Below are 27951 nucleotides of genomic sequence, written 5' to 3'. Positions count from 1 at the left end.
ATATTATGTCATTCGAAATTTATTGTACAACCTATATCTTACAAGGCTAGCTCTAAACATAGGAATTGTTACCAAATCTACTATAAATTTCTGCTTTGATTCAAAGGTTTTCGGTTAAAATAAATAATTGAACTTATTGCTTCTTTAGGCACCCAAATGCTAGTCCACCATTCGCTGTTCACGAATGCGATCTGGAAAAAATCATATGGTTATATTCATCAGGAAGTAGTTGGAATCGGAATATTTAAATTAGCCTATATGTTATAGTTTTTTTATTTTTTTATTTTAGGTTTTTTATTTTTTATTTCATGTATGCTGGTTTTGGATTTGTAGTTCTTACATGAATCTGAAATGTTCTCTGATATTTAGCTAATCTTCCTGTGGTTTATTTATGTAATTTAGTAACAACGAACAATTTTGTCACTACAAATTTTTGAGTTTGTGATAGATATGTTGGTTTAATGTGTATCTTTGAGATATTTCTCTGTTATTTTTTTTCAACATGTTTTCCATGTATTTTATTCGGTAAAATCATGCAATTATTTTATATTCATGTACATTTTCTTGGACACAGATTTGAAATGAAGAAATAAACACACATTTGATGTATATTAATAAGTAATTAATTATATTTAATGATAAATTGTTTTTCGGGTCTTAAAAATTAGTTCTAAGCTAGATATTAGGCTGCATAATAATAATTCCATGTTATATACCGGTATATAAACGTACGCAAAAAGGCAGAAATGAAAGTAACTACGAATGTAAAGACACATTTCACAGGTGGGTTAGTCAGCTTTAATTGACAATTTGTAGATAGTTGTTATAGTGTAGTATCTGCAGTTTTAAACTAATTTAATGAGAAAAAATAGTACACAGATTCAAAAAATAAAATTCCTTCCAAAACACAAAAAATCCCTCGAACTGAACTTAGTTATCTTAAAATTTCCAACAATCTCTTCCCTCTTTAACAGAACTCTGTGCTGTGTAAATTACAGGCCAGAAGTATGAGATAAGAACGATGATAAAAGAAGAATTTATTGCAAGGGTTGAGATCTAGATAAGGTCACGTGATGGCTGAGAACGTACCACATTAATCTACATAGGTTACTGAACTACGGTCGCTAGTAATACTGTTAGTTATGTCCATTTCACTTTCTAAACTGTAGTGTTTTTATATAACAACAGTAATAAAGTCCCAAAAGCTGGCCAAGCGACGAAAACGTATTTGTTTAAGTTTTCTGCTGTGTACCATTGTAATGAAATAAATGAGTTTTACATTATTTTGTTATTGCATCACGTATTGAGTCATTTCGACTTGAACACACCAAAGTGATGTTTGGTAAAAATGAAATTTTCTGTTACCTAATTTGACTTTAAAATATTTCTTGGCAGGACGTTGCTTATATTGTTCTAACTTTGACTATTCAATAGTCAATGGTTCTATTATATTACTTCATCTATGGTTCTACGCTGGACATTCTTTTCGTCAAAACATGTCAATTCAAAGCAAAGATATTTACTGCAGAATCAAATAAACGTTACAGCAATCTTGTTACATGTAGAATACTCTTATTAGACATATAGATACCATATTAGACAACAATATTAGACACCAAGTATAACAATTCATCCAAAAAATAATGAGCAAAAAACCAACAATAATTAACCAAGAGCCACGGCGTTCGTGAAATACTACTGTAATACTTTGAATTTCATTATTTGACAGTTAATTAATGTTATTTGAAATTTTTTTTCAGATAGTTTCCTTAAAGATTGGTTAAACCAAGTTTCCATGACGTTTCGAAATCTGGCATCGGATGGTATCTTCGTAGCTGAGGAAGTACCTTTACTGCCCAAAATACATTTGACACAAAACTCAACACTATCAACCTCTCACTACTTTTAATTTACCCTCTACCCCTGTTTGATATTCCGTCCGAATTTATTCAAACCCCACCGAAAAGAACCACTTGTGCCACTAGAGCGCATCACGGACCACCACAATGGAAATTAATATTTTTCGAATGAACCCTTTCCGATTTGTAATGAACCCTGGTAGGACAATAGACTGACAAGATAATGAAATACGCCTGCGTCAGTGGTGTAAGAGGGTAGGGGCCTTCGAGTGGGGGGATCAGTTGTGGGTGGGGGGGGGGGGGGGTTGGAAAATATGCTACGCTAAATTGAGATTAAATGATTGTATGATCGCGACCGCCAGCTGAAGCGGGCATTGTGTTTGGTGTGTCAAGTCAAAATGTGGGGGTCCTGACCAAGGGGGGGGGGTGCACCTTGCGTTCTATCCCCCCCCCCCGCTGCACGCGCCCTTTAATTATGCGTATTGTTGGTACACTGCGGCCCGCCGGCGATACGTCATACGTTGCCAAAATCTGAGACGCAATGTGAGAATTTATGCACCTGTTGTACACGTTTGGAAACATTAAAAGAAATTTGAGATTTTCGGCTAGTTTTTGTAAAATTGTTGGTAATTTTCAAAAGGTGTTTACGATTTTTTCAAGACGTTGCAGGTTTACACCTGCTATATAAATTTTGTATAGCTCGAGGGAAATATAATTATCTATACAAGAGAAGATACAATAATATAAGTTTCTTATGCATTCTTATCTTATTTTTATCCATTGAGTGTTTAACTTTTTCCATATTTATGAAGGCTTTTAAAATGGAGGTTGTTGAATCTTGAGGTAAATCTTTTGGATTTAACCATGGACAAGAAATGTCCGAACTCATTGAAATGTTAATTAGCGGAAGACAACTGTAAGGCATGCTTCTTTCTGGAATATTTTTGTTGTTTATTACTTATCGATGGATATTTTACCAGGGTTAAAACTATTGTATCCAAGTACAGTAAACATTAATCGTTTGACGTATGGTATTACAGCCAAGGAGAAAATGGTTCACTATAAACTGCTCCATCCTTAAAAATATGTAGATAGTAAATTGAATTAGTTAAACGGCAAGTTCTCCAAAGTGTAAGGTTGTTGTGGTTAGTTGATAGTGTGAGCTAACAAGTGAATCAGCAGGTCGATCCTGACATCACGAACACGCTAACTTCTACAGTCTGATCACAGGTTAAAATATACAGTACATCCCAATAAATCACGCGGTCACCCGAAAACTTTGACGTTTCACAATATTCCCAGACCTAATACATCCTAAACGAAAACAAATTGACTCACTATTAAGCAAAATGATTTATTATTTGATTATTTATTTATGTTTTTTGAGGCAACTCATTCTTTTGGGTTTCGTTAATCTTTGCGAATATTGGGTTTAATATTAATAACCCATTACATTAAGTTAAATTTTCTTTGATCAATTTCGGGTTTGATTCTGAGCTACGTCTCCCATAATTAATTTAGGCGAACCTCAAAGGTAACTATTACGTTTGCCAACCTAAAAAAATCGAATGAATTTGTTTAAAAATATAGCAAAGGAAGTTTTAACGTCATGGGCATACCAGAGACTAGAACAGACTTAGTAGTGACTTAAAAAATGAACAATGTTGGTGCAGAAGAGCTTTGTTTCCAAAAGTAATGGAGTGTGTGAAATGTTTTCTACGTTATATTCAAACAGTAATAGTATGGAATAAACCTTGCTGGCCAAATCTGAAGGTAACAAATTAAATTAATTTACTATAGCATGTCAATTAATAACGCCAACAAAAACAATATTGACGTTAGTAACAAGACGAGGGTACGAACCATTCCCTTGCAAAAAACTTACTAAAACACAAAAGATATATTTTTTAAATCTATTTATATTCGCCATTTATAATTTACATCACAGCCACAATCTCTGTACCCCTGTCTACTGCAGAACTACATAGGCCATGTACCAACACCTGGTGGGGGTCGAGCTTTGTTTGTAGATTACGCGACTGTTTGTTCGCGGGGATAAAAAGCGGATTGGTTTAATCTGCCCTCGATTGACCCGGGCGTCTAGTTAGCAAGGGGTGGGCGGGGGTGGGTGACGACAAATTAAACTTTAAAAATCGTTTTTGTTAAATACATAAATTTGTTGGTTAGTTTTCATAAGTTATGTCAGTTAAGATTTGGATGACAAGTGGTTTTGATACTCCCGTAAAAACCAATTCGATGTAAATGATTCGTCTAAAACGGCAAATTTGCTTTTCCTAGTCTTATTAAGAATTGGGATAAAAATATTTACTTCATGTGGTCCATAATTATACTAGAAGACTGAATTAAAATTATGCGATTAAATTTGAGTAATGTTGTCACGTAAATCAACATAACCTTTATTTATGTCATCAATGTGACTGAAATAGGATAAAATTGGACATAGTGCTATACGTATGTTTCTCATGGTAAATGTTTACGCAAAATGTATCTGGAACAAAGTACCAGCATGAAGAACAACTACATTATCTATTGTTCTTTGCCTTATTCAAATTACCTGCGAAATATTAGTTCATCCCTCCACGCAACCAGTGGCCGTGCATCAAAATAGTTTGAATATAAAATTTAATGCGTATTTATCATATTGACTTATCCACATACGAACGCACATACGGAAAAATCGAAGTATTTACTCAAAGCTTCAACATAAGTAGATACTAATCAATAGTTCGATTATGGCAAATTAACCAATTTTGATCTATTTTAAAACACACCGCATCAACTGCAAGTTGTAAATCCACCACTCTATTAAACGTAATTCCACACCTGAAAACGATTACGCAAAACCGCACCGATAAGAGAGTTGGGCGCAACAATGGCGATTGATAAGGCTGCATTGTTGACGGGAGATGATGAAGATATCGGTCAGATGGAGGGATGGGGTGGGGGGGGGGGGGTGGGTGGGAGAACACAGGTGGTGGATGTGTACTCAGCCGACGGTCCCGGGGCCGCAGTTCTGGCGCCCATTATCTCCCGCCAAAAGTAACATCCCCTCGCACTAGACACTGTAGCCGAGTATTTCCGCGCGTTGTGTCAACATTTCGAGGCTAAGTACTCTGTCAGTCTGTGCTCGAGTGAGTCACCCGGATCTGATGCCGGTTTTGATGGATTTGGTACTAATGGGGTGACAACTGGGACTAGGTTCAGATTGGTGCTCCTTAGGTTAATAGGTTAGGTTGTGTTTAAGCAAGGGTAACGAAACTTAGCAACTGTTTTGGGTGTTGCACTATGGATAATGTACGCTGTTGAGATAGATCGATAAATTCTATTGTTGAGAATTGAGAGCATATAGTCTTGCAGTGCATTTATTTTCTCTACAATGTTACAATATACCAAAAAGTATCTGTAGTAAAGTAATGGTAACAAAATTAAAAATATATTACAAGCGATCATAAAAGGTGTTTTGGTTGGTACCAAAGGTTTTTTGGTTGGTGGGCCCGTCAAATGTTGTAGAAAATCAATGGTAAAATTGGTTCGTAATGGTAATATTGGCTACCATTTTGGATAGAGAAGAGATAGCGACCTCTAGTTTTCACCATTCTTTAAGTTTTTGTAAATACTTCAAAATGAGGTGTCTCTTGAAGGGGGTTTACCTTTAAAATATTTGAGTTACCCCCCAAATCCCCCCTTTTGGGGGGGACAGTCAAAAATTTCAAAATCATAAAATGAAACTTCCTGCTAAGATTGCACGACCACCAAAAGGATATCTTTGTATATGTACTTGGAAAAATATTAGAGGGGGGGGGGTCTTGACTTTTTATTCACCCTGTATAATGATTTGAATAAACCATAGCCTTGTCCAACCATGACTATAATTTTGTTGCAAAGCTGCTTTGTTTCATGGTCATTATGTTACTTATCTTGTATTTTTTTGTTGTTATCTTTTCATTCTGCTCATGTGCTTAAAACACATATTTTGTAAATGGTGTATCCGTTGATATGAATAAATGTAAATGTAAATGTAAATGACTAAACCAGTAATCAATCTCGGGTATATTGATCGTAATCACTATACAATTAAATCCTCAAAATTAAATACCGAAGATTAAGGAGAGGCCGTAAATACTACCGCCAACATTTGACATTTAAGAATAATAAACATGTAGAAAACATAATCTATTGCTGGTGATCAAAAGACTTTTGGAAAATTTGGACAGCAGCTGAGAAGTTCCTTAATTAATTTTTGAATACCACAAATGTTGACTATAAAATGAGAAAAATATAACAGTAAAGAGGTGGCATAAGTTTATGACGATGTATAGAGGAATTGCTGAGAATCAAAACCAACTGAAAATCACCATTAGAAGAAAAATGGAGGATTTGATAAGTCATCGATTTATGTCGATTAAAGTCGACAGAAAGTTTGGTTAAGTGGTTGTTTGATGGATGAATATGTGTGGAAAATAGATTAAATAAAGAGGTAACACCAATGTATAAGATCAAAAGTGATTCTGACATCTGGGATACAAAAACTGAGCAATGGACACGTATCCAGCATTGTCGGTTGGCTCGGTTGATGTTCGTATGGGTTCGATTCCTAAATACAATACAAAATGAGAATGGAAGTGATGTTTTTCTATTCTAATTATTGATTCTATTCATTAAGCACAAACAATACCACTAGAGACTAATATGTTCACACATAACTGTTTGACATAGGCGTATAAGATCTCTCCGAGACAAACAGGAATCAGGAACAGGAACCTAATCCCATTTCATTTCATTTCCAACCTATTATCACAATCAAAAACCTTCTCAGTTTTTGCTCACATTCATAAGTCCTGTAGCTTTTGCACATCCGCCCTCATAACCAACTCTGCAGCCACATGTTGCGGTCACACACTCGCTGCAGAAACAATATCTCCCCCGCCCTGACGAATCTGCCAGAGAAACCAAGATGGCGGCCGTGGCGAATGATGGTGCACCACGTGGTGTGACTCACCACCAGCCGTCGCCACCCCTCCCCCACCACCACAATACATTGGCCGGTGATGCAGCTATGATGGTTATTGTATTTGATACGACGCCCCCACTGGGAAGTGACAAGTGTTGCGGTGATTTGGACACAGGGGTTGAAAATATGAAAGTTTGAGGTTAAAGTTGATTGAGTGGCTTGAATTTTTTCGCTGGATACTTTAAAAGGACTTTTTTTTAAGTATTTGTCGATTGTTTATCCAAGGGCCAATCGGAATGAAGTGTGAAGCTGAGAGGACTTTGGATGGACTCGAGGATAAATTGGACCAACCACAACCAAAAAGTATGTGTTGGGTTATTTGGAGTGTTCTACCTTCTAAGGAAACTCCAAAGACCTATTTGACAGTGTTGGGGAAGCTAATTTTAAAATGTAGCTACAACTACTGCTACATTTCCAAAAAAGTAGCTTAGCTACAGCTACAGCTACAGTTCCGAAAAAGTAGCTAGCTACAACTACAACTACAATGAAATGTAGCTACAGCTACAATTTTAGCTACTTTTCTAAAGACGTTAATTTTTATTCCACGCACATTAGGTAAATGTAAAATTAATTGCAACTACATTTTTATTGAACAAACATTACAAACATTACATCTAACATTACTTGGAAAACAAATTATTCCTAGATTGTATTTAATTTGTTGGCATTAAACCTAACATTACAACAACAGAACCAAATAGTTGGGTGTCCCATCATATTTAGTAATTATTTTTAAATATTGCATTGTTTTTAAGCATCTTAAAATGTAATTTTCATTAAGTTCAAAGAACATACAACCAAACTATATTTTAAAAGCTAATTTTATTAATTTAATATAGATTCATTTATAGATGTTTTATATCAACAATTAAGACCAATAAAACTGCAAAAAGATTATTTAAAAATACTTTTTGTGTTACAGAGCCTAGCCTACTGAAATTGGAGTTTATTGCCTTTCTTTACTTTTAATGTTAAAAACAACATTGCTATAACTTTTAAAGTGATAAATTACTTATTCTACGAATAACACTTTTCAATGTCAAGAAATCGTCCTTTATTGTCATTATGCATAGGGCAAATTGTGCTTCAACCTAGTTGGTAGAGAAAACAGTATTCAGCAACTTGTCCTGAAATCGGATTTTAATTTAAACATGATGAAATTTGTAAAGTAAAAATAACATGTAGGCCTACTTGGCTATGTAACAAGTTGGCTATAGTAGGCTTGTTCTTGCAAGGACTAAACAGATATATTCATAATAATTGAACTTGGTATTCGTCTTAAACCATAGCCTCAGTCCTATACAAGAGCTGTTAGCAGGAGCAAACTATGCTATTTTTTCAATGTAAGTTTCATGTTATATGGAGATTTTTTCATTACAATTATCATGTAGTCTAGGCAGATCTTAAATCTCATCAGGTAATTTCCTCTTTGCTAATTTAGTAAACCTTTGAAAAATCTTCGTAATCTAACCAAGGAAGGGCTTGTGATGATAAACCACAATCAACAGCTGAAGCAAAGGTTGATAGACCAGCTTTCTCATTACTTCAAGGTGTGTTGATGGTTTCCATTAAACCCCATTAAACCCCAAGTTGAAGCATTATCGATATAATAAAGAAACTAAATTGATTACTAATTCCCCTGTCCTGTCAATCACTTGCAAGCATTCAATTCAATAGCTTCTCTTGTCACCGGTACCGTTTAAACGTCGTCTGCATCTAGCGATTTTATTTTATCTGACAGTAATCATAGAGTAGTAAATTAAGGAAATGAGAGCCAAAAATGTGGATAACACTCATTTAATGGCCTCTATGTCCACACAACGTTGTAATAGGGAATGAAACGGCTGCAACCAGCTGTTTGAAGCCAAGAAAGTAGACCTAATTTTTTTGAAAATCTCAGTTTGAAAGAGGTTGTTTCACGTAAGGTTGAGGTTATGATAAAAACCACTACGGTATCTCAAACAAATGTTAATGTAGCGAGAAAAGTAGCTAAAATTCCGCTACAACTACTTTAAAAATGTAGCTAGCTACAGCTAAAGCTACAAAATCTTAAAAGTAGCATAGCTACAGCTAACGCTACAAAAAAAGTAGCGCGCTACTGTAGCGTCGCTACTTGTAGCGCGCTACTTCCCAACACTGCTATTTGATAACAATATGTAGGCCTACTCTGCCTTATTGTATAATCATACGATGTATGGGAAAGCCCTCTGATGAAACTACTCTGTTTACCAAGATATACCTCTTAAAAAAGATAAATAAAATTAAAATAACACTGTGGTTTATTGAATGAAGAACCCTTGAGAGCATTGCCGGCCTATATTTAAGGAACTGCGAATCCTCACAGTTGTAAACCAGTATTTGATCTACAGTATTGTCCTGTTTAAAGAGAACCTGAGTAAATTTGAAATCAGACAGCAGGTATGATCATGGTCTAGAAGAGCCCATGCCTTGGATACACCCCGGTGCCGTCACACATTGAAGAGATACTCTTGTTCGGCAACACACATTTTCAATCATCTGTCTGACAATAAAATGAGCCTCGATTGTACAGCACTCAAGATAGTGTTAAGGACCTCATTCATAAATATAAACTATATACTATATATATATACTATATATATATAAACTATATATATATATAAACTATATATATACCCATGCATAATTAGGAAGAGTTAAGATCTTATGATTCTGAGTTATCCTCCCAACATTTTGTTCCAGACTGAAAAGAAGTACTACTATCGCAGAAGAAGTACTTCTCGCACATCGCAGCCTAAAGTGCCAACTAAAATGTTTTTAAATTGTGATGTAGTGTAAAAACTGTAAATATGTTAACCTGTTAAGCCAATCCGAATAGTTCGTGTCGAGATTAAAAAGACTAGTATAAAAGGGAGTGAATATTCAAGTGTTGTGATTGATAACAAATTCAGGAGCTACGCAAGGTAACTTAGCCATCACAGGGTGACAGAGTGCTAAGACATTTTAAGATCTAGAACAACGCAGGAAACTTTCCTTCCAAACAAGTATAGGACAAGCGCCCTAATCAGTATTAACAATCGGATTGACGGTTTTGGTAGTGCCTAAAGAACTGATGGAAAAACGGTTTATCTACTTGTTGTAAACTAATTTTGATCGCTTTGTATGAAAGGCGCAGTAGCAGACCCGCTACCTAATTAAATGCATAATGCATAACCAATCCAATAAATGATTCTCATACTTTTCTTTTGAGTGAGTTCTTCTAGCGCGGACAAGTTGCAGCTGTTCTTAATCACACTTCGTGTCATACCCCGGTTTGCATATTAATGTCCAACCACCGATATTAGGGCAGGTTGATTTTAATGTATTCCGTTCCCATAACCTCCTTTCGCCCAGCTACGCCTCACGCTGCATAATATATTTTATTTACGAGTCTTTCGGCCAAAAAACCATTAATTGTGAATATTTGTATATCAGTTTTCTCTTGTGAAATTACATTTTGTTGCGCAATAAATTAATTTATGGGTTAAAATTGTAGCCCAATAACATAAATTAAACATAAGGGAGTTTGTTTTATACTATGTCCATAAATTAAATATTTGTAAGTACACGTATTCCTAACTGCACCATCATCTTCTTTCGTTATAGAAAATTTTTATGTAAATTCATATGCATTTAGTTCGATATTTGGTATGGAAACAAAATTCTATATTTGTTATTTTTATAAGTTAATAATTCTAATCTTAACTAAATGATAGTAATGATTAGGAACAGATGTTTAGAAAAAAAAGTTTAATGGAGCATGATTATTCAACTGCATTAAAACTAAAGTTAAAAATGTTAATAGAAGCGTGATATGAGGTAATAAAGTATGTCTGGGCATCAAACACATTAACAAATATATTGAATGGAAACTATTTTAACTGTTATCGTAACCCATATGATACCTATAGATGGCGGGCCTAGGGCGTCAAATACATTTTGGTTTAAATTTTTTTTGTTTAAGTGATCACTTGAGATTTCATTTTAAAAAGTTTAAAAGGAAGTTAAACCAAACATATTTAACAGAAAATAGGTAACTCTTTCAAATCTCCGTAAGTGCTTAACTGGGGTATTGTAAATAACACTGTCCACTGTGACTTATCGATAATGTACATCAAACATCAATAGCCCCTTCAGACCCCATCATAATGTAAAAATATGAATTTGCTTTCTTTGGTTTAAAAATAGGAACAATATAGATATAAATGTAGGACTTTGGTTTCTTTTACATTTTACCATACCACCCTTCTTTCTCGAAGAATATGAATTTTCTGGGGTATCCGAAGAGCTAAAGAGTTGCTGGTTTTACCCCGAGCCGAATCAATCCTTGACCCATATGTCATTGGGTTATCAATTATTGATGTCATCTAAAATCTGTCGATGTCGGCTACCGACAAGTTTAGGTTTTGGATCTCCCTCAAATAAGTACCATTGGAAATCGTGAATAAGGCGTGGAAACACAAATAAAAACACAACTCACGTCTAGCTGTCGCCGGTCTCTTGGACCTCGTCCTCCGCCTCCTTGCTGAACACGACGGACGACACTCCAGGCAGCGGCGTGGACGTGGGCTCCTCACTGCCGGGTCTGTCCGCAGCAACGCCGTCACTCATCGCTCGGTACACCTCCGCCCGCGTCTCCAGGATCTCACGGACTATCTCTGGAAAAACACGTGAAGAGCTGGTGAAGAGGTTTGTAGTAATTGACGATATGACAGTTTGTGAAGTTGTCAATAATGCACGGTTTGGTGACACTGGAGGCGCACCAGTACAACTAGTTATGGAACAAATCCTTCATGAAAGTCTAGGATGAATATCCATAAGGGTTCTTCCATCACTACCATGGTAGGCTTGCGTTTTAGAATCTTTGAAGATGGCCATGTTCAGAGGAAAAGCCATAATCTATTCCTGCTCTGAAGATGGCCACTTTAACCAGGCGAAATGTAAGCATTCAATGTTGGTGATACGGGTCTACCTCGGAGATCACGATAGTGTTAGAGTATGATCATGGAGGCTTTACTTATATGAATTAGTGAATGCGTATGTATGCTATCGTGACAGGAATGGTCCACTTTATGGACCTAAAGTGTCGATGCTTGAGGAAAAAAACATAAAACATAAACGAAGGTGTAGTAGCTTTGTCAGGCAATATGAAGGCATAGAATAGATCTTAGAGTTAAGTACTGTGATTATTGTGAGGTTTTAGTTGATTGAGAGCATACTAAAGCTGCATTAGGACGAAAGTTCTTTTGAACCTTAGGACGAATCCTAAGGAGACTGGAAGATTTGAGAAAGTAATGCAAGAAACTTTATGAACAGGCCAAGGAATAAGGACAACCTAGGTGTGAAGGGTGAAATGTTACAAGACAAATCCATCATTTATCCTACCGACAATCTCTTGAGGAATCTTACCAGAAAGCAAGTCTCTGTTGTCCACCATTCGCTGCATTTCCAGCTTCACTTCTCCCATCAGCCACGTCATGAAGTTCTCCTCCACATCTGGAACGAACAACAATCAAAGGTTGATAATATAGAGAGTGTAATTAGTTTCCTTGTACGAATATAACATCAAACTAAGATCGTCATAAAACAGAAGTAGATGAATACGAGTACAAAACCTGTTATCAGATTCTTCAATAACCCAATGGGTTTCATACAAGATAAAATGTATAGTCTTACGACACATATTATTGCAACAACAAGTTACAACACAAAAAGTTGTTCATTAAAACGTTGTTCAAAATTGAGTAAACATGCATTAACTACAGCTTATAGGCCAATTAGAATGGAGTATAAAACATGACAATGCGAATTAGAGGAAATTTATTGTTTCCATAATACTTTTTACCGTTTGTAAAAATTGTGTATTTTTTATTCAGTTATTTTTCTAAAAAAACTTCTATTTCTAATGAGTTGACTATTTATTTACACTGACTACAAAACTCAATTAATGGAACTTAACAGGCCATGGTAAAACCACGATGTCAGATCAATTTCATTGCCATACACTGTAGTGTTTGTGTTTACACTTTACCGTAAAGCTCAAATGATGCCACTTTAAAGCACAGGATAAACGTCAGGCAGTATTTATTTTTAGAGGACACTGCTGACGTCAAAAGTAGGCCTATTAGGGAGTCTGACCCTTTACAGCGAAGCTAAAAATACATCAGAGGGTGGTAAGAAATTCTAGATCGTTACAACTTTAAGTGAAGTTCGGCCAAATCGAACAACATTCCTTTGGATTCAGCTTACATTTAATTGATTATCAAGATAAAATAACTAAAACTAAGCCCTACGTATATCTAAAGGAATCTCCCAGAGGCCGCTGTACCACACACCTTGTCTGATGTCGTCTATGAAGTAGCCAGCCTCTTTAAGCCCCTCCAGCACGGACGGCAGCAGGTCGGCGATGTATCCCTGAGTGAGGACCGCGGCTGCTACCCTCTCCTCGGTCTCCTTCTGTATCCGCGCCGCCTCCGCCATCTCGGCCATCCGCTGCTCCTGGGGTCAGAGGTTGGATGAGGAAGCGATGACAATAAACAGTGAAAATGAAATGTGTATTCTATTACCAAGTGGCTTGGTGGAAATCGAAAACTATCAGATGAAAACATTACTTGCGTGAATAAACATTAAAAGACGTGAATACTTACTAACATAACCATAACAGAAGCATGTTTGCCTCTTTTCTCTTACAGTGAAAGCACACATCACACAAGTGATGAAAGCTACATTAGATCTGTACTGCAGTTAAGCATTAAGAAGGGTCAAGTGTTGAAGGAAAATTGTAAATAGGGTGACGCATTTTGTGTGTCATTTGACCTTATAAACGTGTGCGCCATTCATTAGGCAACAATCTTCTTGTTAATTATTTTTGTATATAATCACGTACCATATATATACTTAAAGTGGTGTTTATCATAGCAAAGCGCGTGTGTGTATAGTAGTGGTCTATACTAAAGCAACTTTAGTATGCCCTTCGGAACCATTTGTACACTACGGAAACATCAAAGTCCTAGTTTGCGCAATACGTTGATAATGCATCATATAAAAGAACGTTAACTTCGAATCCTTATTTGAACTGATTCGTAGGCACCTTTTTGAAGGAATGGGTAGATGATTCATTCGGTATTTTACGCCCAATGATGGAATTTGTAACGTTTACTTTTAATAAGCACAACCCAGAAATCTTTTCATAAATTTGATTATACTCACCAATTAAATAAAGTTTACACAATAATGATACGAATTACATGTAAAATCTGCAAATCTTACCGCTTCTTCTCTCCTCCTCAGTTCTTGTGCCTCCAGTCTTTGTTCCTCAGCCTTTTCCGCAGCTCTGATCTCTTTGTACCTGCAAAAATCAACCGATGCAATATGAGAAAAACGAAGACCAGAAACAACGTAAAGCAAATACTAATCACTTCTAAACTAATCAAAATCTTTTGAGATTTCTTATATTTTAAACGCGATGCCAATAAATCACTCATTTCTACATATTAAGAAACAACTATTTTATGTACCGATACTACCATCTACAGTACGAGGAAACTTCTCCAAACTTTTACCTTCGCTGCTGTTCGCGGATCGCCGCAAGCTCATCCTCCTCCAGGACTTCGACCATCGCCTGCTCCACAGTCTTGCCAACCAGGACTTCCAGGATAGGCTGCACTTCAGTGTCGAAGTGGAACAGCTGAGAAGAAGACAATTTCGTCAGTGTACAGAATGTTTAATGTGATCATTGATTAACAGCTAAAGAAACACTACAGTGGAAAAGAATCTACGAATTGGCCAAGCTTAATTTTTCCACAATCATCAGGGCGTAGTGTATTTAAACCAAGGAATCAAAAGTATACTCGTAAGAAAAAAGACGAACAACAACATGTTTCTATTTTTAGCACAAGTGCATTAGTCGTTGTAGAAATTGCAAAATCAATATCTGACTGTTTGGCTGGCTCCGACAAACACAGATAAAGAGACACTTCCGCCAACATAGATATGAACGTCATCGTAACTTGAGTCTACGACGGTTTGTATCGACGCTCTATCGACTTGGCTGCAATTCCGCACTGATGTCTGTGTTATAGTGCGAGTTGCACGTGGTCTATTGTGTCTATCAAGATTACATGTTTTGATATTGTTTATGGAGTAACCAACTGGTAAAAGTAGGTAAAGATTCATCATAATTTGATCCAAATTTGTTTGAGTATTTGATATCTTTGCCTTTAAGAATTTAAAGCGTAAGATATGATCTGATAACAGCCTATTTCGTATATTATCAGTCGGAGGATTCGCAGGAACTAAATTACATTATATGACGTTTAACGTACGAGAAAACTATTTGATAAATCAAGCAAAATGCACTTGGCCAAATTATTTACCCGTGCCAAAAATACTACATCCTTTCTCTTATGGTTATACTCAACCAAGACACACGTTTATTAATGGTACGGAAGCTGGGTAAAAGAGATATTATTTCTAATAGTTGGGAAATTCACGAAAACACAAATAATGGTGGTTAAGGTCATTAAAACTATGCCATTACTATATGGCAATGGATGTGTATACGTTTGGATAAATCAAAGCTTATTCTAGTACCTTGAGAAAAGATAACATAAAATTACTATAACTTGAAAGAAAATGTTTCTCGTGTAAGTAATGTAGTGCATACCTCTCCTGGATATATCTGCGTCTCCACGTCTCGTCCCGTCTTGGAGGGAACGTAGACCGGGGTTTCCGGACGGTCCAGAAAGAAGTCAGTCTGGCAGGAGACTGTCGCTCCAGGCGGATGGTCGAACAGCTAGGAACAAAACGATGCTTTTAGGTTTCCTGGTAACGTTTCGCATCTTTTAGGGACGAAATAGGTAGTGGTATAGCAAATGCAAAGGTTACAAATGTGTTGCAGTGCTTGGACAATAGTGTAGGACGTGTCTATGTTCAAAATTCTTTGCTAGGGGCATGGCTCAAAAGTCCAAAGTGCGGGATTTTAGTTTTGAAGAACTACGATAATTTTATTTTATACATCTACTGTAAAATTCAGAGTTAACTTACTGACGATTTCACAGTATCTTCAACACCCCAAGCCTTAATAGCCAAACGGCTTTAATCAACATTAAAACAGTACATTGAAGTTTAATTTAAATATAAACAAATAAATGTGAAAATAGGAGAGGGATTCTAAGGTGGTGCACTAAAATGTTTTCCGTATGTGCTCTAATAAACTAGTAAAAGACACGAGCAAAAGTCTGGCGCCCCTTTATTAAAGTCCATGATTGTACTTTTGCTGTTCTGCATACCTTACAATAACAACGATTCCCTACACCACTTCATACTTCCCATAAACCCCTGTGTCCTCACCTCCTCCATGTACTGGTCAGTCTGCACAACCTCGTGCTGTCTACCTTCCACCGGGGGCGGAGTCCCGATCCTGAGCCTCATCGCCCTCGTCTGCTGCCCCTGGGCCTTCCTGCGAGCCATGGACCGTCGTCGGGCCTCCGCCTGCCTGGCCGCCTGGGAATCACACCTCGCCTACAACAGTGGAGGAACTTTAGAGTAGATCACAGGCATACCGAGAAAACTAGACAATGTAGGTGTAGGCATATGACTGTACTGAGGAATTATCACTTTAAGCAGGCCTACCTGGATATAGCTATTGAAGATAATTTTATTTATCCCCAACCGCACTACTACTTAAACAGTTTTATTATAAAATTTATTTTGGTTTAGCCTCAATTTAACACCTTGACCTTAATAAATGTACAAACCATAAACTGGAAAAAGAATCATTAGCCTAATTATTTGTTTTCTATAATGAGGCTTATTATTCTGTGAATACGTCCTAAGTTTATTTACTGTTTTGCTTGATGCCCTCTTGAAAAACTTTAAAGACATGTTTTGCAAGACCAAAACTTTACACTATAATTAATCACATAGTTTTCGGAGAAAATTTTTTTATAAAATTACAAAATTATGAAAAATGAGCATTGTACGATGATACTTTGGGTGAAAATGTGTTCAAAAGTTTACATAAATGAATTCAATTATCTTGGGTTTTAAGAACACCTCAGATTATATACTGCATCGTAAAGACACGTCATCTAGTTTCGGTTTGCACAAAATTTTGTTTACACTTCTACAGTCAAATGCTAATAAACGTAAAAATATATCATAATTTGCTCCCGGTATTTGTACAGACATTTGATAGGTTTAAACAGATTTTCCCTAAAACTGTATTCTTGCGTACAGTAAAAGATAACTTCTTACCTTTTTAACCATTCATGGTTCACACGTCTTTATTTATCCCAAAGGTGAACTATGCAATTCCACTTTGTAGTTGCAGTGCTTGAATGTAAAGAACAAAGTGTTCCTTGAGAATTGCAACTAAACTATTCATGCTGTTGCTAATTCAGAGTGACAACTCACTGTCAGTGGCATGCAAGCGCTCTGGAGTACAACTTCTAAGACTATTAGGCTCTTAGGACCATAGGACATGCAGGCTCGCCCTATTATAGTTTGCTGTGTCCAGGGTTAATAAAATGTCTGGGATAGCGTTATGACTTTTGAACATCCAATATAAAGTAAATAAAAATTAGAAACTCTTCTCAGTGATGAAATTAAATGGATGAGGGGAATTAGCGATTGCCCATTGTTCCTAAAACGGTATATATTTGAATGAAGAGGCCCCAAATTTTATAAATTAAACCCACTTTAAATTACGACCCATTTTTAAATACAACCAATCTGAAAAATATAATGATCTTTTTAACCCAGTAAAACAGGCAGTCATTCAAAACTTAAAAATAGAATCATGACTATCTCTGTTCGGACAAAGATTACTGTTGTAAGACTACTGATTAACTAACACTTCTGCGGGTAATTTTTAAAAAACTCAAACCTAGTACTTTCATTGAACTAAATTACAGTAAGAAAGGACACCAAATTAGGTGTCACTCAATGTGCACCAAAATATACCATTTTTAAACACGAGGCAAAGTCGTGTTTTTGCTATACAATTATTTTTTTAAATAATTTTGGTTTGATTGATATTGTTAATTCAAAAGTTGTTAAAAACAACCCCAGAAGTTTTATTGCACAAGCATAACATGCTATTAAAATAAAACCTATTCCAAAAATAAAACATTTAAACTTAAAATTGATATTTATAAATTATATTCTCACCTCCGACGACAGAACTCTAGCGTTCGACACATACGGGTTCCACTTTGCCTTTATGAAAAGTGTAAATGTTAGATCAGATTAAATGTCGCAATAGCGTTACTGAATGAGCAATGCTGTAGTAAATCTGTTTGCAATGTAAGCCCTCATATGTAACCAAAGTATATCCAGTTAAGCTGTCTGTCGATTGGTTGTCAGTTATATTAACATTCAATATAAAGTTCTACAAAACCATTGCTATCCATCAAAGCCAAATGTATGTATGTATGTAGTTTTTTGTTGTACACTAAGCTAGTTGTGACAGGGTACCGAACCAAATGGGTCTCGAACAAGAAAATGATGACGGTCTTCCATATGACCGTTTGGTCACTCCTTTCTGAATGCACCACTTAACAATGCAATTAATTGTAATGAAATATTTGAATATTTTATATTTAAAAATAAATCAAAGACACTGTACTCTCCGTTATCTGAAAAAAAGCTTGTCCTATGGTAATTGGCCGGATAAAAATATGTAAACAAACTGCATATTTGGCAAATAGACTTAGCTCAAACTTCATTTTGATACGGTTGTAAATAATATATTATCCAATTTTAACGTTTGAAGTTTGCTAATTGATTTGTAACAAAATATTTTTCTTCGTATTTCACGTGGATGTATTTTTTCATAGGTGCAAGTACTGGTTATGTTTTGCTTTTAATTTCGCATACATCGGTTTACATATTTCTATTATTTTTACGCAACTAACACTTATTCGAAATTGAAATGTGTGCAAATTCGGTCGATCAATCTCCCAGACATTTTTGTGTCAGTACTTTATGTAGAAGCGTTACAGCTGACAGCTCCCTGCAATACAACGATGCAAGTGTCAAATGTCTATCGACACTTAAGTGCCGTCTATCGTCCTATTTCTGGAGTGTCGATTGAATAATTGACCGTCTGCGATGGATTATCAAAACGACTTGGCGACGACGACACTCTCCACCGGCTTGATAAAAACTGTCTTCTAGGATAAGTGATTTTTAATTGTTTCGCCGAACTATTTATACCCTTCCTATTTACTACTGCATAGTAGGCCTATTTACTTCTTGAGTTTATTTTAACGACATAGTAGCCTACTTTCAAAACTTGGGTGTACTTTAAAACAGTAATAGTATTACCACCGATTATGTAACACATCGTGTTTTCTATAATCAAATAAATAAATGGTAAATTCAACTCATAAAAATTACTAGTAGGGTATAGATTAAAAAATGTCTTGTTTTATTAATTTAATGGCCATTTTAAAATGGATAGAATTTATTAAACATACAACAAATTTAAGCATTGGGGATTTTCCACGGTCAACTATCAGAAAATATAGCTTCCAAAGAGATGAGAGATTTGAAGATCGATAATACGACAGCTATGTCACAATCTCTGAGAGCCATGTGTATTTTGAAAAATTTCTGATTTCAATGAGTCATGAGTTCAGAGGACCATTGTGTAATGCATGAAGAATACTCGACAGGCTGAAGCAGTAGCATTGGCTCAGCTTTTATAATAGGCCGTATATTTTTTTTATTTATTTATATATTTTTTTAAAGAGGTTGGCGGCCTCTTTTAACCTTGCATTTGCCCGTCCACATAGACTAAGCGCCCGTGCGTGGATCGTTTACAGCAAAGCAAGGAGTGAGCCGGTACAGTACAAAGGTGAACTGTACTGATAAAATGTTATCGGCAAAGACCAGTATCCGAACCCACGACATCGCCGCCTTGGGCCCGAAGTCAGCGACGCTACCGACTGAGCCACCGACTCACTAGAAATATACTATATTATATTATATTATTATATTTGCGTATGTGTGTAATCAAAACTACAGTGATATCATTGCAAACAGCATTTGCCGAATATTTCAAGTCGGTTTGAATTGATATTCGAAAATAGGGGTTTTAACGAATCATATACTTATGTATAGTATGCAATGTCTACGGCAAGGAGTTCCTCTTCACAAGTATATAACAGTATTCACAAGTAAAACTAATTGTCTACCAACTACTAGAAAATCACTCATCTACTTCTACAGCAATATCCCTCATATTCAAATTTAACCTTTCCTGTAAGGAATTAATTTCTAAAGACACTCTTTGGTGAAAAAACGTTGAAAACCACACCACTTCACAGCCTACTGCTACTGAATTGCTCAACGGTACTACAATACTAGCCACATTTTGGTATTTCACGTGATATTAGTATTGTGATACTCACCGTTGGGGTCGGATGTTGAGCGAAAGTGCTGCCTCTAACAACTCGTCGGTCAAACATGATGTTGCCGTAGGGCAAGGGACTCCCATCTCTGAAAATGTCAAATTCTGTCATAGTTTTAAGCTTGCAACAAAAAATTAACGGTCTGAAGTTTTTGCAAGATCAAATTTAACTGTTAAAATTTCAGGAGCTGCAATTGTCCAGAAGAATTATAATTTACTAGCAGAGTACCCGTCCTTCGTACGGGGTTGGCATATAAGTATAAAAAATGCTTATTGCAGTTATACTCAAGCTTTGCGTTTGCAATGAGGAAGGACTCAGTTTGATAAAATTTGCTTCTTTAAATTTACAGTATTCTATAGTTACACATCTACCATAGCCATAATGTTATACCACTTCACCTAAACAATAGAGAAAAATAAATTACAAAAAATCGCAAAATATCACAGATTATTCATGAAATTAAAAATATAAACATAACTGTAAACAATCCTTTTTTTTACAGTTAGTTCTCATTGTGTATCACAGTTTTTTGTTGCTGCTTAGTTTAAATTAGCTGTTTTCATAAATGCAAAAAAATATAGTGCTGCACTCTGTTGGTAAATCTTATAACTTTTTAATGCTTTTGCGTATCATAGAACCAACTTTTTTAGTTAAAACAGCTGACTAAATTCTTTAATTCCCTTTAAATATGAATACTCATAAGGTTAACATGGGGAACTGCAGAGCCACTGGGGCGGAGCCCGAAAGGATTTTTGAGATAAGAATATGTCTATATGTTAATCGGGAATGTGAGCTATCATCTTGCCAAATTTCAGCCCAATCTGTCCAGTAGTTAATGCGTGATTGAACTTCAAACAAACAAACAAACACACAAACTTTCACATTTATAATATTAGTAAGATAAGATAATCTGGTAATAACAAGATTAAACACCCTCATACCACTGTTAGGAATTTAATTGGACTGGCCTGAACATAGATTAGTGCAATGCATCCGAAACGTTGGCCAATATTTTTCGATTCATCGACAGTACACTCCTTTATATTTATTATCTTACGGGACGAGCTGTAGATAGTGTTAAAAAATTGTTATCCTCCTCAACGCTTTGCTTATTATTGGTTAAATTAGTTGCCAAATAATTACACCCAAATATAATGATCGTCCTCTGCTTACATCGAATCACATTTACATTGAATCACTAGAGATGAAAACACACACAAGGATAACCCTAAGATTTTACAATAACGAGAAATGTCCTGGTCATATGTCATTTGAATAGCATACGAAAATAGTTATATCCAAACAAACAGGCATGTTGTTCATACTTAAGAGTTTCCAATTTCAAACTAAACTGAATTATTCCAGGGATTTATATTACTAAATCAAAACTGGTCTGCAAGATGGTAGAAAAACTACACAACAGAATCGACCACAGACTTGTCTTGTTGACTATTGCACCAAGGACTAGTTAAAGTTGCATCACACGTCACATGCAACCCCAACGTGAATCGATGTCACCGGACAAAGAACAGACTCTTTGGATGAGTTGAAGGAACAGTGTGAGTGTTGAGTGGTAGTCGCACGATAAAAATATGACACGTTTTACCAGTCCTTCGCAACAGATCGTTAACTGTGAAAGGATAAAGTTGTATTAGTACAGTACTGAAGAAAACAGCTAGAAACCGGAATACTATGTATCATCCATAATCAATGGCATTATTGCAGAATAGATTAACGCAGGCCTACCATATCTTTTCTATTGACATCGGCTGTTGTGGGCTAGTATCAAAATGTAAGGAAAAAATATAAATTGAAAAAAAAATTTTTGAAACTATTATTTTTGGGAGCACACTCTGTGAGGGGTTCTTTTACTTTTCTATTTTAATAAAAATTGGTTAAAGGTAAAACATATAAGATGGACACATATAATTCTTTTATGCTAACAGTTCTTCTTGAAGATGACGTAGTTATACCTGGCCTGATTGAATTTTGACAAACGTAAAAAAATGCCTTAATTCATCATTGATTTCGAGTGGTGATTTTTGTTATAGAAACTAATGGAGTATAAAGATTCTCAAAATATGCCCATGGTAACTTTCAAAGCCCGGAATGATAGGCCACTAAGGTATTTTAAGATTAGGTGGAAGACAAAAACCGACCAAGTGATATTATTCACGGAATATGGAGCGAGCTGGTCTAGTGGTACAACGTATCCGGTCTTTAAGGTCCCTAGTTCAAATACCGACAATTACCAATGATTATATCAAAGTGTTAATGCCACAACCTTTGGGCCTAAAAAAGGTTTCACAGCAATACGATAACCGTTTTGCCTATGAATCATTATGACTTTTATTCATACAGTAAATCCTTGTGGAACAGAACTAAGAATATTTTTAAATAAAATATGTTTTGCAACACTATAACACGTTGGCCAAGACAGTATAATCTAACAAAATATTTATTTGCAAAATACAATTTTGCATTTTAACCACAAACAGAGTTGCTACGTCACTATATTAGTTGGAATGAAGTGAGCAACGAAATAACCGAATGTTCCATCAGTTTATTCGGACTTCAAGGGAGACCAACCAAGGTCAGAGGCAGAGGTCATCTGATAAGGGATGGCGTGTAAACGTAAACCTGTGTATTGATGTCTTGCTGGTAAACTCCGTAGTTTAGTTGGATTTTGGAGCGTTGCTCAACACTAATCAATAACAAATGTAACGTCCATTAGATCAGGTCCAGTAAAAAATTATAAAATAGAATGGAAATCAAGTAGAACATTTTTGAAATTATTGACCTGTTTGGAAATCACAAATCAAACGGAAATCTTCGTTCCCAGGCTCGATACGAAAATACAGTACTGTACTAAAACATTCAGAAAATGTACATTCAGTTCAGATCATTCAGTTAAGGTAAAAAGAAACATATTTGATAATTTTGTATTATATTAATTTTGTAAATTAATATACAATGATCTTCGTGTATACGTTTGTAAAAGTAATACTTAAAGAGCATTACAAATTAAATACAAATTGATGTGCTACGTACTCTTTATTTATTCCATTGGTTGTGATATTTTTAAACGCCTGGCCTATAGGCAAACTACGCACGACAGACGTGTAGCTAAATCAACTACCCAACGCCTTAACATCTTTGTTCCGACCCAGGAACGGACTCTGTTGATTGAATGAATACGCCAGATTTCTTTCGTCGATTTCGGAGCCCATTGAAAACTGTGTTTTGTTCCCCTTATAAAGTATAACAGTTTTCTGTTGCGAATTTTGACATGTATCGAAGGGGGATCTCCCCCATTAAAAGGTTCATATATACATTTTTAAATCTAGCTTCATTGTTATGCGTTATTAACGTAATTAACATTAAACCTAAAAAAAACTTAAATATAAATTTATTCCTCAAAATTTACATTTTAAAATGTTATCTGCATTTTAGAATAAATCATGGTAATATTTCCCCACATGCTCCAAAGAATGGAACCAAATTTGAGCAGTTTTCAGCTAGTGTCTTTCCGGAACTGTCCAGTTTGTGTACTAATCTTGTCATGTTGTATATTTCATCCATCTGACCATGTAGTATGTTTTCTGTGATCTGACGAAGCGTTCATATTCCATATCCCGAAACGTTGTGAAATTTATGTTTCGCTATTCAGTATTGAAAATACCCTCACTGTACCTTTAACTAAACTAGTGTTACAAACAACAAACGGACACACTTAAAACCCCGGAATCAAACTAAAAATGTGTACAAAAAGTATTTCTTATTTCTATTTTTGCAAAGATTTAGTGTCTATTGAATCGAAAACGTATAAAACAAATTGCCAATTACTTACTGTAAAGTGTAAGTCAATTGATTAGACATTGTACAAAGTGTTTCTTGTGACGATAACGAACGTATCTTCAGCTCTGTAAAGACCGCATGGCGTGCCGAAGGATCCTTGACTCTGATGTTATCATATTCCAAGTGTTGTAGTTTTTACGTAAAAGAGGGTTTTATAGCTGTCACGCCACAGAAATAGCTTTTAAAGCTCCTAGTTAGACAACCCTTATAAAATTATATATTTTTTGCATTATGAGTCTGACGTTATAGAATATTTAATGATAGGTACTAATTAGTCATGAAAAATCTAGAAAAAAGGAAATGTTACTTCCAAAAATCACAAGTACCGAATGTGGCATATTCCAGTGAGTGCTCAAGTTCCATGAGTGTATAGCTTTGCAATACGAGAGACGGGACCCAATGCCCATCTACACCATACAGGGACCCCCTGTACTAAACTTGATCATTCTAGGTGGGTTTTTTATATAGAGTGAGTGATGATATATCAGTCAGTGTTATTTGCCTTTAGTAGAACCTTGATAACAAGACTCTCATGAAGATTATCAAATAAGACTTGTTATCAAGGTTGACTTCTTATCGAGGTTTGCAATAACATGTAATTAAAGGGTAAAATAAATTCTTGGGAGTTTGAAAATGACACTGGTTATCAAGGGTGACTTGTTATCGAGGGTCTTGTTATCAAGGTTCCACTGTATAAACTGTAGAGATGTAACAGAAACTATAGCAACTTTCTGTAAGGAGTGATGAATAAGACTTTTACGTTACATTTAAACGTGGATTTCTGACCATATACTTGACAGACGATTATTAACCTTAATTCAGGCTAAAACTGAAGATGTAACTCCGCTTATTTGGAAATTAAAATTTTAGATGAATGAAGAGATTGTTTCCCCAGTCTACAAGTCATATCCATTGTTGTGTTGTGAAATAAGTGAACCAATGAGTATTTACATGTACTCTAGACTATAGGACTGTGACATTATTACATAGCTAAAATAACATAGCAGTCTTTAATGGGATTTAAACCCGCGTCTTCCAACACGAACTACTGCGCTGTAATAAACCGATTGCGTCTATCATTAAAATTAAAAGTTGACAAAACACTAAGTAAACATTTGTCATTTGGCTTAGCCACACGGCGAAGCTACATAGTTGTTTATTTGATATGTCTTATGATCATGTAATGGGAAGAGACTCTATCGGGTGACTGATAAAAATTTATTATAAATGTGTAATTACAAACAAATACTAAGATAACTTAAATACTAGAGAAAAATTAGGAAATATGACAATTTTTTTTCCAAGAACATATTTCCTAATTTTTATAATTTAGGAGAATCCTATTGGAAAATTTTAAGTGGAAAAGTTTCGCTTCAAAGAAAGATTTTACTATTGATTTAGACTGCTACTTTTTGCCCTTCTACCAGACAGTGTTACCACCTTAAGGGCAGTAATCTACAACTAGCGTGCGTTCCAAGGTGCCTCAACCCCTTCAACAGATCTTATCCCGCTTCCGACCCCTACACCACCATCTTGCCATGCATTGATTGTATTTTAAATGTAATTTTTTAATATAACAACGCCTCAAAAGGAAGACAACTTAAACGAAAGAAGGACAACATATAGGAAGGTAATCGAAATACAAATTCTTAAAAAATCAAAAAGTAGAAAATATATTGTATGTAGATGGGGTGATACAATTGAAAAATTAAGGAACTGAGTAGGCTATGGTGTATAAAGAAGAACGTATAGCACCTTTGAAGTTCAAACACGAGTAGATACATTCTTAGCAATGTATCAAGTGACCATGGAATTGTGTCACCACTCTAATCAGGAGCCAATTGAAATAAGAATTTAAACAAGGAAATTGAGATAGTAAAAGCGCCGCTTAAGGAAGAGAGATGAAGACATGTCAAATGAAAGTTTTGAATGCCATTCTTCAAGGCGCTGGAGAGTGGGAACACCAAGAAAAACGTAAAAGGGAATTGAATTGAGGAGTATGAAAGAAAAGCTATCGAAAGAGATTAAGAGAGAAGCTATCAAATAGAGATGTATGGAAATAAACAGCTGATCCCTTGGGTTCCAGGTGGGCTTAGCAAAATTATAAGTGAAAAAGTTACTTTGAATATTCTGTGGATACTAAAAATTCTAAGTCCCATCCACAGTCAAAAATGCTTCTCTAGTATTCTTTATCCGTACTCATTTCTAATCACATTTCAATCTTGAAGACAACGACATCATCAACGACTATGTCTCCATTGCGTGACGTCTGCAATGTTTGGTAGACATCCGTCTGCAGTTGATGACCAACTCAACTTGAAATATTCAGACCACGGAACAATCACTTGTCGGGGTGAGTGTCCGACGAGTTTTCTTTATTGATTCCATCAATGCAATAGTTCCGTCTGTTTATACTTCCTGCACTGTTGATTTTACCCTTCTGTATGTTTAGTCTCTAGTTTCGTACATTTCTTTCACGTACAAAAGAATGCTCATAATCTGCCAGCATTAATGCATACAATTAGCTATCATCGGTTTTGACAGCATTGAAAACCCTGGTTATTTATGATTACTGAAACTTGGTTTTTGTTTTGAAATATCATATGTAGACAAGTAGGTAGAGAGTGCTATATTTCACTGAACGTTCGAAAGATGGCTATTGCATTCAAGTGCCTAATAAATGTAACGTAAGAGGTTAGAACTTAACACTTAACTTAGAACTTAAAGGTTATATTAACTTAACTTAAAGGTTTATATTTTGAAGCACATTTCGTAGATCAAAATGGTATAATAATATATATTATATTTCATTATCTTTTAATAGAAAGTTAAATAGACATACTCAGTTAAATAAAGTAAACTAATGAATATGAAAGAATACATTTACAAGTGAAAAATAAAACCATTGATTTTATTAGACTGAAGTTTAACGTTTTTATGAGGGTAGTATACTGCGTTAATTGAGACAATTATTCTCTTTACTATAGAGAAAATATCTTGATAGTTTCGCAGAAAAACTCTACGAATAGTAAATATTCAACTTACGTCTTCTTTGGAGTTGACGCGTTCAGGTCACGCTTCTTCCTCACGTTGTTGAGACTACCATTGTTGTTGTTGTTGTTGTTGTTGCTGTTGTTGTTGTAGCTGTTATTGTTGCCTCTCTTGTTCTCCTTGGGCGGCGTCACCCTACTCCTGCCATTCCTCTGGTTCACAACCCTAGGCTGACTGGCGAAGCTGTACATGATCACTTCGTCACCGTTGTTAGAAGGATGCAGCGACCCAGTCGAGCCCGAAGATCCGTTCACCGAAGAGTTGAAACTCTGGAGACCAAGTATGGCCGCGATCTCGGGAGGAGGCTCCAGAAATATCCCAGTCTTCACGGTCGTCACAAACATCGGCCTGTTCTCCAACGCCGTCTTCGTCCGCTTCCTCGGCGCGTTCAGATTCCTCAGCTTGGAGTCGAGGCTGTTGAAGAACTCCTTAGACGCGTTGTTCTCCTTCTTCCCGCTCGCTTTGACGTACGTGTTGAAGTTGTCCGCTGGCGTGAAGCAGTTCTTGTGATAGTAGTTGTGGTTCTTGTAGATGCTGTCGCTCGAGTTGGCCAAGTTGTTGAAGCCGTCGCGCCGCGGTTTGTTTGACTTCTTGATGTCATCGAAGACCTTGAACGCGACGCCATTGGCCAGCTTTGTCTTCTCCGATCCATTCGCGCCATAGATCGCCTCAGCAACGCTCATGGTCGCACATAATATTGTACGTGAGAAATTCT

The 27951-nt window shown here is 35.9% G+C and overlaps 1 protein-coding gene across 1 annotated transcript; it reads right to left on the bottom strand.

Annotated features, from left to right (window-relative positions):
• Positions 1-3: 3 nt before the first annotated feature.
• LOC128986738 (radial spoke head protein 3 homolog B-like) lies at positions 4-27951 on the bottom strand. Its single transcript, XM_054407244.1, has 10 exons — positions 27231-27951; positions 20328-20415; positions 16261-16431; positions 15575-15703; positions 14472-14596; positions 14179-14257; positions 13245-13407; positions 12319-12405; positions 11390-11567; positions 4-191 (listed from the first exon to the last, which is right to left on the bottom strand). Exons 1-9 carry the CDS (start codon positions 27917-27919, stop codon positions 11392-11394), a joined length of 1707 nt encoding a protein of 568 aa, XP_054263219.1. The 5' UTR covers positions 27920-27951; the 3' UTR covers positions 4-191; positions 11390-11391.

The sequence above is a fragment of the Macrosteles quadrilineatus genome, unplaced genomic scaffold (assembly GCF_028750875.1).
Source record: "Macrosteles quadrilineatus isolate MER2022 unplaced genomic scaffold, UCM_ALF_1.0 Scaffold_2__2_contigs__length_208266976, whole genome shotgun sequence".
Lineage (NCBI taxonomy): Eukaryota > Metazoa > Arthropoda > Insecta > Hemiptera > Cicadellidae > Macrosteles > Macrosteles quadrilineatus.
This window is presented reverse-complemented; position numbering and strand designations above follow the sequence as displayed.